Source organism: Coturnix japonica, chromosome 21 (genome assembly GCF_054131305.1).
Source record: "Coturnix japonica strain WE chromosome 21, WE-NBRP24, whole genome shotgun sequence".
Classification (NCBI taxonomy): domain Eukaryota; kingdom Metazoa; phylum Chordata; class Aves; order Galliformes; family Phasianidae; genus Coturnix; species Coturnix japonica.
In genome coordinates this window covers 3,879,837-3,898,120 of record NC_140683.1, presented here as the reverse complement: position 1 = coordinate 3,898,120, position 18,284 = coordinate 3,879,837, and the positions used below count along the sequence as shown (strand labels likewise).

At 39.8% G+C, this 18,284-nt stretch overlaps 1 protein-coding gene across 31 annotated transcripts in view; it reads right to left on the bottom strand.

Moving 5' to 3' along the window:
• DENND1A (DENN domain containing 1A) overlaps window positions 1–18,284 on the bottom strand; it is a 176,974-nt gene continuing 158,690 nt past the window's right edge. For 10 of the 31 annotated variants that reach the window (XM_032448081.2, XM_032448086.2, XM_085521067.1 and 7 more), the window contains 5 exons: window positions 17,206–17,265; window positions 12,846–12,934; window positions 5,782–5,910; window positions 3,878–4,133; window positions 1–3,217 (listed from right to left, as the gene is read on the bottom strand). In XM_032448081.2, coding sequence (XP_032303972.2) covers window positions 1,901–3,217; window positions 3,878–4,133; window positions 5,782–5,910; window positions 12,846–12,934; window positions 17,206–17,265 — 1,851 coding nt within the window. In that variant the 3' untranslated portion in view covers window positions 1–1,900. Of the gene's footprint in view, window positions 3,218–3,877; window positions 4,134–5,781; window positions 5,911–12,845; window positions 12,935–16,988; window positions 17,054–17,205; window positions 17,266–18,284 lie in introns of those variants that run through there. The other 21 variants (XM_032448088.2, XM_085521070.1, XM_085521084.1 and 18 more) reach the window with 12 other exon arrangements.

Below are 18,284 nucleotides of genomic sequence, written 5' to 3'. Positions count from 1 at the left end.
TTAGACTTTAAATATTTTACTATGCAATACTAAAACCATCTGTCTTCCAACACAAAAAGAAAATACAAATTCAACTGAATGGCTTGTAAGAGTAACAGTGCTTTACAGGAATATTAATGCAACACTACGGTCTTTCTCAAACTGTTTGCATTTCAGATATTAGGAGTAGTTTTTTTGTATTGCACAGACTCAAACGCACAGACAGCCATTTTCATACACTAGAGTAAGAAAACCTCCAAGATTATATGAATAAAATAGATACATTGGAAATAATTCAGATAAAGCTTACAAGAATTTCCCCGTGTGTTCAAAACGATTTCCTTTATCAAAGGCTTAATGGTGATGTGAATACCTCGATGGAGTCATGTTTTAAATGTGACTCTGCCCAAATACAAAACAAATCCAAAAAAAGCACCACTTAAGTAAAACAGAAATGATCACTGCAAAGAGAGCAGGTTTGAAAGGAGCCACTAAGATTAAGATGAAATTTCTTGAGAATACTATTGCCACAGCGAAGTGTCTTAGAAATTCAGAATGAACGTACCCTTTCACCTTTTCATTACATTTTTGTACGATGTGACCCCACAGTCCTTTCCATGGTCCAGTTAGCATCTCGTTACACCAGCAAATGGTGCTCATCAAAAGCAGGATAAGGATTGTGGTTTTTAAGACAGGCTGAAGGAGTGGAGAGCCTTGCAGACCAGAATGAAATCCCACTGCTTCAAGGTAGCAGTTAGCACTTCTGAAGTCCAGCAGTGACGGGCAGCTGCCAGGGATTGGCCTTCCAGCATTACATTACTCACTCAGCTCCACTTGAGTCTGATTTCTGTCTGTACAGACAAGCGCTGCAGCTTTCATCTCGCTGCACTTGGGCTCAAACTCATCAGCCACGGACTTTTATACTTCATTTTTTCTCTCTCTTTTTTTTTTTAAATAATCAAGACATTGTTACATCCCATTCATATACTGCCATCTATAATGCTTATATATAGTATTAACATACACATACATAAGAACTAAGATACTCTTTATGGATTCTATTTTCTGATATATTTAACAAAAAATAAACAACAACAAAAAAGTAAAAAACCAAACACAAACAAACAAACAAAATCAATTGCTGGTGTTTCCAGTTTCCCAACAGGGATGCAGGACCAAACCCTGAGCATCTGCTCTGTGCTGTGGTTTCCTTGTAACGAAGGACTATGACAATTCTACACCAGAGGACCCCGTCACCTCTCAGTGTCAGCAGAATGGGGGAGAGAAATGAAATATTTGCAACTAAAGTTCACCCCATAGTATGACCGAAATGAATGAATGGCTGACAGGACAAACTTGGAGCCTAATGGATTATTAACTCAGTACAGCCTGGAAGTCTGGGATTGTTTGCTGCACTCCACACGGGAAAGCAAAATATTATAGTTATGTATGCAACACAGGAAAAACTGAGCTGAACACCATTCAGACAGGCAGAAAGAAAACACTATTGTGGTGAGCTGTGTCATGCTGCTGGCTGCTCTAAGGGCTGAAAATACATGGAGTAAATTCTGCTTCAGTAGTATTGTCTGAAAAGCTATGAGTGGAAAACCAAGCTAAATCAAACCCAAACCCAACCACCCTCATGCTTTGATCAGTGCAAGAGTCACTTAGTGGCAGAGTGTTTAGTGGCAGAAAGTGAGGAAACAGTTGCAGGGATCAGGACAACATGGGAACTCCCCAGCAAAACAAATTGTGGGCAAAAAGCAGTTGTGTGAATTGCAGCATGGCAATGGTCCTGCAGCCATAAAAGAAATGCTTGGTTGTATGCTGGCTCAAAAACAAAACAAACAAACAAACAAAAAAACTCCACAAAAACACCCTCTGCCAATTCCAAAGGGACATCAAAAGGCCACTGCGAACATTACTCAAAGGTTTCCCATTGCCTTCTGAGCTGTTCAACCTTACCTGGTGTGGATGACACGTCTTGCTTGGTCTTTTTTAACAAATCTTCAAATGGATCTTTTGTCTCCTCAGATTTTGAGGACAGTAACACTGACTCTAAGCCCTTAGCTGGCCTGGAAGGGATCAAAGGGGGTTCATTAGACAGAAGAGCTAGTGCTTGTTTGGTATCTACCTTGGAAGTGGACTTGCCCACCTGTAACGTTCTGGTTTTAGAAGGGCCACTTAAACATGCTGGCTGTAGAGAGCTCACTGGAGAAGGGCTCTGCAGCAGTAAGGAGCTAGCTGGAGACATTGCTGGAGCCTGGCTGAACAAGTTAGGCATGGACAATGTTGAAATGTTTGGCTGAGGTCTGTGTGGTGGATAGAAACTAGAATTAGGAGTTATGAAACTAGAACTATAAGCATGACCTAGGGTGGGGGTAAAAGAGCCCCTTGGGGGCCTAACAAGAGACACTGACTGGGGTCCTGGCACCGTTTGTGTAAATGGATTAGGAGATGCCTGTAAAAAAGGTGGCAATGCTGGAGAAGGATAACTGAGTGACTGGACAAATGGTGCAGCTGGAGGAGGCATAAAGTCACTTGCCACTGATGCAAAGCCAGCTCCTGAAAGTGGGGTGGCTGAACTCTGCAGGCTGCAGGAACCTTGCTGGGGACCACTGCTTTGCCAGCTGGCTGTTTTTAATGGATCCAGCAGATTCAGAAGGTAGTCACTTTCATTACCTGTATTATCTGTCTTCACCTTGACAGGCTGGAGCATCTCTGCAGTGCTGGTAGCACCGGACAAAAGCTGAGATGAACAAGAGGAATAATTTACAGACTGCTGGACTTCAGGTTCTAAGGACAACCTAGCAACTCCTAAGGGCTCTGGGATAAGATCTGAAACCAACTGGTTACATCCTGTAGTGTGAGTGCTGGGAATTTCTGTTGGCCCAGTTGGAGTCTGATGCTTGGAAGCCCTGGGTGCTGGCGGTGGAGGAACTATCCCCAGTTCAGGAGTCTTTCTTCCCTGTGGCCTAGGAATGGTGATATTCCCTTGAGCGGTAGGATTTGAGTCATCCTTTTCTGCAGGAGCCAGAATGCTGTCTCTGCTCCGGGGTCTCCTTGTGATTGGTGGTGCATTACCAAGTGCAGTCAGGGGCCTTTCAGGTGAGCTTTGGGAGTACTTGGTAGGAATAGCCATGTCATCATGACCCATATTCCACAGCTTGTTGTAAGGGTGAGACAGCTTCACTGGTGGCACAATCCTGTTCCTCTCAGACCCGGCAAGATCCATTCTCTGCAAGAAAACAATGTTAACTTTCACTGATCTCCTCTCAGCATGGATCAGCCTGAAGACAGACTGTTCAACTGTGAGTGGACAAAGATCTGTCCACAGTGTGAACAATGAAAGGAGAGGAACAATTGCATATAGCCTAGAAAAGGCAGGAAAGCAGAAGCAGAACTCTGCAGTTTTAATTACAACACTACCTCCAATAAGTTGTTCACACATGATATATTGTGGCATCTGTTAGCCAAGTAAGGAACATGCATCTATATCTAAGGTACAGAAGTGGTAAAACTTGAATTGTACAGCAAAAGCTGATGAATTAAATATCTGGATGTAACGCTAAATTGAATAATATTTTAAGGCAGAAATGACATCCCTTTTCTGTCTGAGTTTGTCACTTTCTCAGCAGTATATATTCAGTGAAGTTCCTCAAAGAATATTTCTCTTCAGCAATCTAGATTGTCCAACTGATGTTTTAATGAAAAAAGTCACTGTCTTTCAATTGAGACTCATTTCAATAGTTTCTTAGTTCAGAAATGAACTTTGAAACACATGGACAAATGGATGCACCTATTCAATACTAAGAAAATATTTTCTAAGGAATAATGGAAGACAGACAACCCTGGTTCTTCACAGATTCCCCCAGGGCAAATGGAACTCTATCCAAACCTGGTAATCAAATGTGCATCGCTGATCTTCCTCTTCTTTTGGAGTCCGCAGATCTTCTAGGCTCTTAGCCTGGCTGAGAGGCTGAGGCTGTGTTTCTACTCCTAGGCTGGGGAAAATGTCTTCAAGGAGGTTGATTTCGGTGGTGTTGCTCGAGACGAGAGGGCTTGGAGGCAGAGGCTTTTTTGCCTTTTCTGGACTGACAGCTTCTTCCCCATCAGCACTATCAGATTCTTTCAGAGCCCGGTATGGCTGAGGCCTACAAGACAGGAAAACAAAAATCCTGCTGCAAATGACTGTCTTCCTCTTATTTTTAAAAACAACTATTTACCAAGGAGCTGGATGGCTTTACAGACTGTTTTTGGGTAGCAAAATGCAGCATACAGCATCTCACAAACAGCAGGCATGTGAGCAAAATGACTGAGGGCAGACATACAAAGATGACTTTGGCACTCAAGTAGTTTTCAGAAGGAAAAAAAAAAAAGGAAGATGGAAGTAGCTGGAGGAAAGCTGTGGTGATGCGGTTACAGACAGACTGATAAGCCAAGTCTCCCAAAGCAGGAATAGCTGCATGCCAGCTCTCTGCTGTGACAGCCTGGCCCTTCCCACCCAGGCAGATGGCTGTTCCTGTGCTCAGGCCTTGCACACAGGAAGTCAGAGCAAGCACACAAAGTGCTCGTGTTCTGCAGCCACTTACATTCTCAGTTTCAAGCTAACTCAGCACAAAACATAATTCAGTGTTTTCCTGCAATAATTGGGAACACTGTGCAGAGTTCCAATGTTTGTACTGGTGTCATGTTATCAGGAAACAACACAATCCATTATGGAGACACCTATTTTACATTTACAGCCAAGGCCGAGTTAGCAAGCTGCTTTTCTTGTACGTACCTCAGCAAAAAGAAATGAACAACAGCAGATTTGCATATAGGCCCTGAGTACAGAGAACAGCAGCATAATGCACATCCAATTAATAACAAGAAGTGACATACGTATCTGAAGTGATTGGCATTTGACTGGCAGTCAATTTTACTGTGGCATTTAAACAAGGTTTCAATTAAAAGAAAATATTTGTGAGACCTCCAAAGCCAAGGATAATATGGAAGAATCCTCCTCTTCTTTACGCATTTTATTATAATACATCCTTATCACGCAAATTCATAAAGTCCTGCCTTCCTTCATCAACAAATAAGTAGTGGGCATTCAGTTAGCAACACAAGAATGTAATAATGCAAGTACAAGACAGATCGCTGATGGTACACATCCTCAGGAAAATGGTGATCTTGCAAATCTTGATTGTATCTTTAATCTCTCACATTCTGAATGCTCATCTGCTAAGCATGAAATCACACTGCAAAAATACCAAAACACTGAAGAACTCTGCACAAAAAAACAACAAACAGCTTGCTATTTCTTGTATAATTCTAGCTCAGGTTGTACTCAGAACCCTTGGAGGACCTCTGCATGGCGACTCCTCTGAGTCACTAAGGAGCTGGTACCTGAGGGAACACACAAGTGGAACCAGAAAAAGCTGATGACTGCACTGAAATAAAGCTCACAGGACAATCCAGAAAGCACAGTTAGCACTGTACGAGGAAGAATGGCAGAAGGTTTGGACAGGAACACAAGCAGCACATTAGAACAAAGGGCAAGAGGAAGGAACCTCCTACAGAGCCCAATTTGAATGTAACACAATAAACTGTGCATTACTGCATAGTGTTTCATGCAGAAGCATTTTGCATGCCTTTAAGTATGAAAGCAAGCAGGAGAAATGCAGAACATTCATCAAGTGCTGTACAAAGATTACAAGATTATTTCCAAAATTTCAAGTATAGGACCAGGCACCCTGACCAATGCAAAAACCACTGTTTAAAGACTGAATTAATACAATGAAAGAATAAAGGATAGACCATTCAAAAGGAGCAGAGAAGAAAAAGTTTTCAGAGAAGCCAGATACAGGATCCTCTTCCTGCTGAAATTCATCATCAGAAGAGTCCTCAGAGAGGAAGACTGTATAGTGTCGCATTGGCTTTACAAGGCTGAGGGAAACAGGGAGAGAAAAGGAAGTTATCAAGTTGTCACATTGAAAACTGCAGAGGAGAGAGAAAACCAAGTGATTCATAGGCTCTAAGTAATTTCTGAACGTGACTGCCACTGCAGAGAGCTCTGCAGACATGTGTTGAGCTGCACTTTCTAGGCAGAAAATAAAACTCTTCTAAAAACGTCTAGGCTTATCTGGCTGGGTAGGGAGGGTGCTAAGACCTGCAAGCAGATCCCTCTTGCAATAGAAGCCAATACAAAAAAACACAATCCAGCCAACAACATTTTGTCAGTCACATGTCACTGAGAATATCCCAGCTACTGGACTGATTCAAAACGTACATCATGATTGACAACTGAGATGGGAGCTTAGTTTTGCTAATACTGAGGTCCACAAGTTTGTTATTTCAACGTAAGCAGCATCAGGCTCATCGTGTGGAATGAAGGACAGGTCATGACCCTGTGAGCAATGCAGAACAATGGTAATATATCTCACAGCTACATACATCACAGATAAGAAGAGAATATGATACGCAAGAGAGCCAAAAGCATAGGAAGAAAAGGAATTTGATTTGTTACCTTTATAGTACATATATAGTTGCTCCTGTATTCATAATCAACCTTCAGTATCTCTTAGTTCTTTGGTCTTATTGTTAAATAACCGTGTAACTGTTCTGAGAAACGGCCCCAAACATCAGGTCAGAAAAAGAGAAGTTGGACACTGCAAGTGACAGCTCAAGAGGACCCAAACTGCCACCATGAATAAATGTTATTCACAATCAGGTCAGAGCTAATTAATAAAGTCTAAAATAGCGGTGGCAGCAGATGCAGCTGATAGTGTTAAATCATGGTCTGTGGTACTCCAATTAAAGCTGTTGCATAGCTGTTCTTTTCCTCTCATGCTATAATAGGCATCCAGGGAAAGAAACGGAGCTGCCACTGCATTAGGAAAAAAAATGCCTTTTTAAAATTTTTTTTTAAACTTTTTTTGCCTTTTTTGCTAAAAGGGCGACTGCTATCCAAAGGCTTCAACTTGCATTAGAAAATCCATCTGAAACAGTTTTAGAAAGTAAAGATGCTTAAAGAGTATACAGATTTATATTAGAACATAGTGTGTATATAAAACACAGTTTTTTTCTCTTTGCGAAGTAAAGGAACTTTTAATATGATTCAAGCAAATTTAGCATTGTTTTTCAGACATCAGGAGTGCTGCTGAATGTCCACGCATCCCGTGCCAGGCCGTACGTCTGGTGACGCCATACAACAGAAGCTCAGGTGCAGCTGCCCTCGCAGCACCACCTCTGATACCTTTTGTTTGCCTTCAGAACACAGCAGACTCATACGTATCGTGTCTGTGTGTGCGTATGAAGAAAACTAGCTCTGAAGAAATAAGATTCTTTTGCTAATTCATCGGTTGCTCCTCAGTGCAATAGGATTACATTTATAATAAGATAATATGCACCATTTTTGTTGCTGTTGCATGACTCCTGAAAGTGGGATCTCCTAATTAGAAAGAAGAAAGCACTTCAGCTTCAGTGTCAGTGTGCTCTAAAACAGATTTTGGCCAAAGATAAGGGATGAACAGTTTAAAATTGTCCGAGTTTAAATTTTTTATTAGCTTGAGGCAGTGGAATCCAAAAAAAGTACCTATTCCCTCATTAACCCAATTCGCCAACTCTCCTGCAGTCTGCCACCCACCACTTGCTAGGATTTCATACACAAAGAGCTGTCTCTGAAAGGCAGGTCACAGCAAGCTCGGCTACAAGGCAGGCGCTGCAGCAGCCTTAGAGGGAAGAAAGGATGTGTCCGTCACAGCTACAACCCTCATCATCTCCACATGACTGCACCAGCTCCTGCCTACCTAATCTCTTAGCTGAGTTACCATGCAGATGACTTGCTGATCTCTTTCTAATGTTTAGTTTAACATGTCTTCGGTTAGCACTAGCATATGACAGTACTGACAGCCGTGGCTGTTCCTTTTTAAATATCGTGTCAGAAACACAGTGCAATAAAGCTGGGGATGCGCTCCATGGCTCTGCGTACCATTATGATAGTATGGGTTTCTTTTTTAATGAGGAAGATCTGCATCTCAGGAGCTTTTTTCATGTGTCAGGATGCATGGACAAATCAGCAGCACATCACACTGGCCAAAAATGAAATGCTGACAAATGTAGATATTTCAAATTTAATTGACACCTAAATGTACTTGAGATAGAAAAAATACATACTGAAAATGCAAGGACAGGATTTGGATTTGGGCATTAATAAGGAGAATTCTGTAATAATTTTAAAAGATAGTTCAGTTATGAAAAAAATAAATTTGTGTATTTTATCAACTGTTTTGCTTTTTCCTGATTACAGAGATGATACAGTGGGGTAACGCTGGACTCCATGTCATTGTTCTCCTGAAAAGGGCCTCCCAAATTTGAGGAAGGTTTTATTCTTTATAATGTAAAGAATAGCTGTGTCGCTACTCCAGGGAATTAAGGAATTTGTCCCTCTTAGACAGTTAAATGAGAAGAACGAGGGTTTTGGATGCATTGGCTTTTTCTTGCCAGTATGAAATAAGAGATTTGGGGCTGAGGGGATTACCCTGTAACTCTTCACTATGAACAAAGCACAGACCTATCCCTGGAATTCCTTCCTGCATATTCTGAGCACTCAGCACACCTGAGTGTGAGCGAATAGAAACAGTAAGACATTTATTTTTTAAGGTGACACTCTGCACACTGTGAATTTCCATAGAAGCAGAATAGCCCAAGAATAATTAAAATATTTACCATAAAGCATATTTTAAAGTATTAAAAAAAATTATATCATGAGAAATCCAATTGGACAGCAGAAATAACAAGCTGTGATCACTATGAGCAGGAAGGACAGGTAACTGTTTCAGAGTTTGACTCAACTTTCCATGCGTTTTCTACAAAGTTGGAAAAAGGAACAAAGGATTTAAAGTGCGAACAAACTGGATGACACCTCTGCCTGCTCTGACAGATCTAGATGCAAGATTCTACAAAGACATCTCACATTTTCATCCTATTTCTCAATAATAAGTACACATTCACCAATTTCCCCTACAGATATCATAGCCGTCTCTCTTCATATAGGCAAGCTGCATATATTTGGTAGGTAGATGGCAGAAATAAACACCAGAACTATTCCTTGCAAAATATCTACTGGAATAGTGGGAGAGACAGGAAGGAATCTGGGAAGGCTCCCAAGGTTCTTGCTTGGCCATATACAAAGAGCACGACTGCTCTCAGTATGCATCTTCCCCATTTGCTGTCCTTTTGCTGGGCCATCTGCATTCTTGGCACCACCTTTATCGAATGTAGCTTTTTCTAAATCAATTTTCTAGTGGTAGAAGAATCAAAGCCATGCAACCAGTCTATGTGCTACAGTCTACAGGACTGTCCTTTGGATTCCAGCCAGCCTTGTTCAAATGGGTACTTGTGGGTTTAGCTTTTTCCTAAGCAAAGACCTTGCTTGAAGTGATGCCATAAAAAAAAACTTGTACAGTACACAAATTCTGTGTGGCAGAGCTTCGAGAGCCTGGTTACAACAACTGGAAGTTAATGGGCTTTATGAGCCTGTATCATTTAACACAGCCATCATGCTGACTTCATGCTAAATTCAGTGTAATAACCTACTATTGCACTGCAGCCTAATTTCATTCATATGATATAAGAGAAAACCATTAGCTTCTCTAAGTCCTACATGAGTTCTGGAAAGTCATAATGAACTGCTGTAGCACTGACACGGGTTTAGCCAGCCCAAGACCCTTTTGACATGCTGTTAATTGTGAGCCTGACCCTTTGATTTCCTATTTTAATTTCCTCCCACTCTGCATGCCCTAGATGCCAGCTCCTCAGTAAGCCAGTACTTAGAGAACAGATCCTAGAGCTCTCTGGAAGCCTATTCTACGCTTAATAGGAAATCTTGCTGTGGTGTAAAAGAGAGCTCTTGAAAAACTGCTTATCTGTTAAAAATGCAACACCTTATTTCTGTGAACAGCTAATTTGTGTTTAAGGACATATGTCCCACATGTTTAATATTGCCTCAAATGGTAATCCTGTGTTTTCTGAGCTCTCAGGTTCTTCCTGCTACCTTAGAACTTAATAATATTTTTTAAAACAATACATTTTAGATTTAATGGCGACTTGGAAGAATCTTTGTACATCATAAACCTGCTTTTTTATCTACTTGCAAAACAAAACAGAAACACCAGGTTTCTACCGAAATGGGAAGAAAATCACTGAAAATTGTAATGGGGGAAAAATAATTCTTCCACCAGCTCTTCTAAATGTGAAGGTTTAACAAGATTCCCACCCCCCTGCATTTTAATTGAAGACTGGTTATAAAATGAGCACGCACATATGTGCCCTAATAATATTCTTTTGCACTGATTTAAAAAAAAACTGACTCCTATAACATAAGATACAAATTTTCTAGTATTTTAAGAAATGCATTAATAAATCTATCTAACAGTTGAAAGGACATCTACACGACAGTTTACTGCTCAGAGATAACAGGCACCACCAGGGAAAGAAAGGAGGCTGCACTGAAACAAGCTCGCTTGTGATCTGTGCCACAGCGCCAGGACTGTGTCCCCAGCAGCCCGGAGCGGGATGCAAGCCCCAGTCTGAGTGGCGATCACACTGCCTGGGAAACGGCTCTGAAGCTTTCAGATGATCAATCAATTCAAGACCAGAAATGTAATGCTAGTTTTAAATAGAAAAAAGAAATTTCTCCCGGAGCAGATGCTTCTCCTCATAAGCAGATCCTACATACGAGCTCCTGATCATCACTGGCTAATAATTAGCTTTGGAACCAATGCAATTAAGCTAAATATTTTGGTTAAGTTCAGGTCAAGAAAAAGCACTCTCAGTGCTGCTGTGGCTTTCACGGAATCGCCTCTGATCTACAGTACGAGTACTTGAATGCTACTAAGTTACAACAGCAGAAATGCAAACCATAGTGTTTTTATTCATTATAGTATTATCTAAGAGGGAGAAAAATAATGGATGTTTTTTAAAGATAGAACTGGTGTTGTATTTTTAGTTTAGAACAATAAATGAAAATTATTTTGTAAAGGGATAGAAAATACTGTTTGTGGGAAATGTCATTATAATCTTTAATTACTTAAAAAAAAATACATTTTGTTTATTCAAAATATCATTTTGAGGTAAACATGCTGTAAGGAAGAAGATCAATGAGTGGTTCTTTCCCTATCTCAAAGGGGCTACAAGCCACTTAAATGATCTTTCAGATATTCCTGCCATCACAACTAATTCAGGCTGGTTTGTGATTTTGCCAACTGCAGAAATTCAAAGTCTCATATACTACCTTCTGTGTTGGAGATCTGTATCTGTCAGTGCCTTGAAGGTTACATTTCCTCCACTTGTACATCCAAAATCACAGTTCTTGTCCTCCTGCCTTTCTAACTTTTCATTAAAAACTAACCATGCACATTACAGGATATCTTGTTGACTGTGATATTCTACAATTAACCGTCTGGAAGGAGTTCTGTATACATTTGTTTTGTCACCTGAAGCTCATGAAAGAACGAAAATACACCAGTAGCTGCTGTGCCACTGAATTTGAACTAGAAAATATTGAAGCTGAGGCAGGCAAGGAAAAGATCAAGTCCTGCCATGGCACAGCAAGTGCCAGTGGTTCTAGGAACATGACCTGCTTTTCTTTCACACTGATATGACGAAGAATTCTCTCAGTGCTAAAATGATCATAGAGAAAAATACATCAGCTTTATAGCTAAAGAGAACCTTCATTATCTCTCGTAGATTACCACCAATAATTTCCACAAACGTGTGAGATCAGCTGAAATGTACAGACTCACTAAAATTAGCGTCTATCAATTAAAATCAAGAAAAATAATATTTGTAACTTAGCATATTACTAGCATTAGCATCAATATTATGCCTGTCATTCATGCTTCTTTATTTTTGTTCTGACACTACCAGGAACTGAGAATAAACGTTATCAGGAAGTCACAGTGAATATCGAGCAGCTTCTGAATCGAGACATGCATAATACTTCATGAGAAACATACACAGTGACTCAATTATCTTCTACCAGGTATATTAACCATGCAGTGAGTCATATTAAATATTAAGGAAAAAAAAACTTATTAAAAAATTCCAGTCATTTTTGTGCAGACATCTACCATCCCGTAACCGCCCTTCGGCAGGATTTGCAATCTACTCCACAAGGGGGCAACCAAATTCCACTATAAAATGAACAAATGTAGCTGTAGAATTTAAAGTTACCATTCATTTCTAGCCAAAAGTCAGAATTCCACTCCATTCTAAACTGATTGGGAAAAAAGCTCCAAACATATAAATTGGAAGGGGGCTGTGGGTGGGGAAAATACCCAACCTCCAACTCTCCTTTCCTTACGAACAACAGTGCCAGCAGTTGTATCCATGTGGGAAAAGGAGTACATATAGAAACCAACCATTTTTCTTTTTATGGTTGATATACAAATATCCTAGAATCTTGGGCATCAGCAAAAGCATTTCACCTTACTGAGAATAAAGCCACCATAGACGGGAAGACAAGCAACTCCAAGTGGCTATGACATGAGCAATTTGTGCTGCAGTTAAGAGAAGACTGACAAGGAAATCTCTGTGACAGTTCAGATCAGTGCAACCATCTTGTCACCCCGAGTCCAGTTCCAGTGTGATTTGCTATACCAACAGTGTAGTGCCACAATGCTGGACATCCAAGAAGTGCTAATGCAGGCTTTCTCACTCCTCTAAAATGCTCTAAAAAATGTAAAACTTTAGATTGTAGATCATTGTGGATTTGTAGGTTTTTTGTTGTTTTTTTAATAATTTTTAAATTTTGAATATACAGTCTGCTATCATCAACACAACTATAGAGAAGCAGAGCAGAAGAGCTGCAAAGTACTTACTGTTCTGGACTAGAAATGGATGTCCTTCGTCCTTCCACAGCAATGTTGCTCTTGGGTCTCTTAACGACATGAGGTCTTGGAGGACGAACCTATTACATACACATACAGAGACATTTCATCAGATACTTCAAGAGATGGTCATGCAACAGACACAAATGGCAAAATATGCATAACGGCAAAATATGCATAACTACCACTACCTTAAATGCACCTTACATTCACAATCAGTTTTAAACTTTTATGCTTCTAAAAAAAATTCACTGGTTTGTGTATAAACCACAGTGTCCCACAATTTGTTAAAGGGCAAAAAAATCACATGTTCTGAGTAGCCAATGACACATCTATGCTTGCCACTGACTATTTGCCAGTCAATGAAAATTTGTTCAACTGTCCTGTTTAGTATAAGGTAATGTTCTGATAAAAAGGTTTCCTAAATGTAAGCTTCATCTAAAAGAGTGAGTTGACAGAGTGAAACTGGAAAGTCTGCATTGCATGTTACACTGGCAATCGTCATTCAGCTCTGACCATCACCGTCCTTTTGCCCACCTGTTCACAGGAAGCCAGCTCCTCAAGTGACTAATGCTGTAAAAGTGAGCACTGAAAAAAAAGTTGTACTTAAGAGTAAATATTACAAATGAAAAAATGCCATTTTTCTTTAAAAATATGATTCCTTCCAGTAGTTGATCAGAAAACCTTCGCAGACACATTATCATTGACATCACTGAGGTTATACTAGTATATCTTTTATTGTCAGCAATAACAACCAAAGGTTTTCTGTGGAAGGCAATGTTGTTTCCAGTTGAACTGCACATAACATCATCATCTTCTGATGTTCAGAATTTACCCACATGAACTCCAGAAGCAAACAAGCTAAACTTCAAAGAAAGGAATAAGCACACGTGATCACTAAGTGAACAAAATTTACACATGTGCTTACCAATAATAATGAGTAATTCTGTGGGTGAATTTACTCCTCTGAGCCAAATGCAGGAATGAACAATTGCAGGGTCAGGGTCACAATCAACTTTCCAGGTTTTTTTTGTTTGTTTGTTTTTCTTTTTTAATTTTCTTTTAAACTACCACCCAACTTGGAACAGAGTCTGACTTGCTGTCTCTGCTGAATGTTAACCAACAGGAATCTCCAAAGCTCTCAACAAAGTAAGGAACACAACTCAACTTCTGCCCTCTTGGGCCTGTGATCCCTTTAATAGCCACGATATAAAAGGTGTCACAGGCCTACAATCCAAGTACTCTTTGGATGACTGATGAATTTGTTTGCAATGACAGCATTGGTTGCACTCTGGTTTTGATTGTTTTCATTTGGTTGTTTATTTTTAACTTTTTTTTTTAGGAACATATAGCTCAGATTCTATTGCCTGGATAAAGCTACTGAACAGTAGGCACTGTATCTGTGCTGCACAATGGTGTGCAGAACTTAACAGTAAGATCATTGTATTGAATTTTCATTTCAAAGAAAAAGGTGTAGAGCAGATATGATGAAAAAATCCTGAGATGTATTGCCAGAGTTTCTTAGGAAAAAGAGTTTACACAAAAGTCAGAAGTGAAGGTCTCCAAGACGTGTCCCCACGTCTCTTCAATGTTCCTCTCTTCAATGAAGACAGTTTAAGAATGTGAATTTATGGAAGGATTAAGTTTGTGGCAACTTCAACTGAACTTGCAACGTGGTGAAACATGGGGAAAAGAACAACAGAGCTAATTAGACAAGCTGAGCTGTCAGAGTGTGGCTGAATGGCTCGGTGCCAACAAACAAAAGGAATGGGCTGGCAATCAGCAGGATCGATGAGGAATACTGCTTCATTAGGGCTGATAAAACAGAGAGAGTGAGCAAGAGAAAGAGTGTGTACAGCGGTGAGGGAGAGAGAAGCAAGAAGAACTGGATGGGGGGGAGAACAAGAAGGGGAAAAAAAAGAGAGGAAGAAAGAAACTTGTTTAATTAAATTTAAGCTGAAAGACTGCGTGTAACACTGGCTTGTCATCATGCTGTGAACACTTTCACCTTTTGGTTGCTATCCTGGGGGAGCAATGGTGATGAGCAAAAGAGATGAGAATTTTGGATGCCTCCAGGGGGCCACCAGACCAGTAAAGCATAGGGTGACATGCTAAGTAGGATTCTGAGTATTGTTCATGAGGGACTGCAGGGAAAAATCAGGAATCAAAGCCAATTCCTTGCTGGATTTTTAGCTAAATAGGCCGGGTTAAATGTATATCAAATGCAAAAGTAGGAAAGAAATCCAATTACGCAAGCACAGAGCCTGGAGAATAAAGGTAAACATTCAGTACAGGGTTAAATGTGCTTATTACTGTCCCTATCAACTTTATGAATAATTATCGTATTACAACTTTTGCTAATTGAATGAAGTTTCCAAACAGTTACTATTAATTCTAACAGATCTCTATTAATTATAAACAACCACCCCCTTACAATATCACTACAATTCATTTCCAAAACAACAGAATGTAAAGAACATATCTGTTCTGCTTCTTTAACCTTCTTTGGTTTGTGTTTTTGTTCTCACTATTAGTAATGACTCATTCTGCAAGGACTAATTCCCACAGATTCTTTCTTTTAACAGATATAGCCTGAAAACAGCAACAATTTCTCAGCAATTCCGGCATTATGTTGACTTGGTTGGAGAAGCAGAGAGCTGGCCTCTCATCCAGGCCTTCCTGTAAAAGGTTAGGATGAATCTTCTGCTGATACCCACCTCTCCAATATATGCCAAAACTATAAGAGGGAAAAATCAGCCCGCACAAAATAATATTTACACACAAAAAATGTGTTTCATCTCTTAAAAGCCAAATAACAGTTCAGAGTAACAACAAATTTACATACATTTAGTACAAGCATAGTTTTGGGAGCGATTATAATTATTTACATTTTTCTTGAATTTCCTTTTGACAAATGAAGAATTTCTGTTCCAGTTACTGACACAGCAAGATGAATGCAACAGGAGCTTTTATTACACTTCCAACCTTTTATCAATCACATTGGGAGCAAAGATAGTTGACACAAACACATCATAGCAAGAACTGTTAATGTACGACAGTAAGATTAACTAGTCTTAACAAGACTTTCATGTAATAAATTAATCTGAACAATACTGTTCAGCAACCTCAGTACAGAGAAACTTCAGTGAGCCCTCATGGGGCTTCCCCTGCCAAGCACAAAACAAGAGGACCAAGAAGCAGCATGGGAACCCCTTTGTACCATGGAAGGTTCGTTCCCAGTGTAATGAATCTGGGAAGGCCTCCCATACAAATTATGTTTCAGAAAACACCAGAGTTAAGAAGAGGGAGGAAAGAAAAACATGCTACTGGAATGTCACATAGGAACATGCATCAAAGATCAGAAGTTCACACACACCCAAGTGCACTTGTTAACCAGTTGCCTGCTCATCCAAAACTACAGATTTTTAACAAGTTTTAGCAAGATTAGATTTGAAAACTTGCATCTCTCTTTTTCTTACACACCTTCCTGTGTAAGGAAGCAAGGAGTTTTTTGGTGAAATTATATTCATAAAGCAAAAGTCCTGAATAGAAACAAATATCTTTCAAGGCTTCTGCAAAAACAACATCCCTCTAAACTGACATCACTTTCCTGTATGAATAAGTCACTGAAACAGACCCAGTGTAGTCTCCATTCTCAGAAGCATCTGGTACAGTTAATATTTAACAATCAGCCTACAGTAGTGTTTTGAATGAAAAAGCGCTTAGATAATGTATCCCATCCTAACACAGGAGTTACATTGAGAAGAATTTCCATGTAGTTCTTCTGAGTAAGACTCGTTTCTTATGGCCAACGTTTTTCATTCCAGGTAATTTGAAATGAACATGAATTATATATTATCCATAATATGGTACTAATATTCCACTGTCCAAATAAAGACTTTGCTTTTTTATGTATGTTAACTCATCTATTCCATGGTGAAAAATGAAGTGTCTGAAATGAATTTAAAGCAGAACTTGTGGAATCTCTTCAGACTTCTGCTTCCTTTTGTATTTGAGCTTAGTGCAAGTCTTCAAAAACTCACTGGCTAAAAACTTATCCCAGCCTAGAAAGACTTTCTGTTCAAGAAATCACCACAAAAGTAAAACAAATATTGCAATAGCAGCATCAGTTACCTGCAGAACTGACTGAAAGCTGCAGAACTCGTCAGAGAAAAGCAGAATAAATGCAGGTCCCAGGGCTGTGCCGTAGCAGAGAAGAAGGGAGTTTAGGTGCATAATTCAAACATGGTTTGTTTGACAATCCAAACTACCAAGGTTTAGTATTACTACTAGGAGAGCAATTCAGGCAGTGTTAAGCTGTGGCAGTGAAACAAAACTCCCAGCTACTCACGGGCCTAGTTGAACGCTGTATCTTTGGAGGCGGTGGCCGAGGCGGACGGAGTCTTTGCTGCTGTATCAAAGTGGAAACTTAAGTCATAGGTAAATTAAATAGTCACCTACATGAAAACACCTCTTATCTTGTGGGAAAAGCAGTTGGAGTGGATGACATGATTTATCTAACTTCATACTCACCGTACAACATGCAATTACTTTCAAAACAGAGATAATGTCATGACCATGTCAGAAAAGGAAGCTATAGCTACCTCCTTGACATTGGTTATGTTAAACTAAAGGTAGTACTCCATGCCAGATCATCCAAAATTCACCTAAGACAACACAGATGCTTAAAAAAGATTCTGACCTGCAGGTCCACATGTTCTATGGACAAATGAAAAGAATGCTGCAAAACATGATTTTCAAAATCGCTTACATCAAAATCCCAAGAGAGATTTTAGTGCCAGCCAAAACTTACACTCTGAAGGTCTCAAACCAGCAAAGACATTTAAAAGAATGAGGGAAAACTGTAAGTCAGTTAAACCTTTCATAAACAAATGAGCACGTGCTTAGATACTATCGTGGATTGAGGTTTAAATGAATTGTCTACAGCAAGTGTGCACTGTTATAATAAAGAAAACAAATCCCTGCATCCCCAACAGTTCTAGTGAAGACACGCACAGTGCACTGAGGTGCTTATTTTGGTCTCTCACTTTTAAAATTAGCAGTTGGTCAACTTATTGCTTTGTAACTGTGCTGGAGCAATTCCAATTGAGCTGCTTTTGACTGAGCCAGCAGCATGACTCTCCTCTCACAGATGGTATCTTAAGGTATGCTCTGTTAGACAAGGAACCTACTGATAACTAATGAGATTCTAAATAAAATCTTCCTAAAGTACAACTTTGATATTGAGAACAAGATCAAAGTTAACGTCTTTTCTGCAGTATCTTGCACACACGTATTAGCACTCAAAGTGAGAAGTAGAGCCTGCAGTGAGGAGTGTGCAGGAACTCCTTCAAATGCTGCTTGAGCAGACAACAGACCGTGCTGCTGGCTGCAGCACACGGCAGTGCATCCTATGGACAAAAGCGTGTC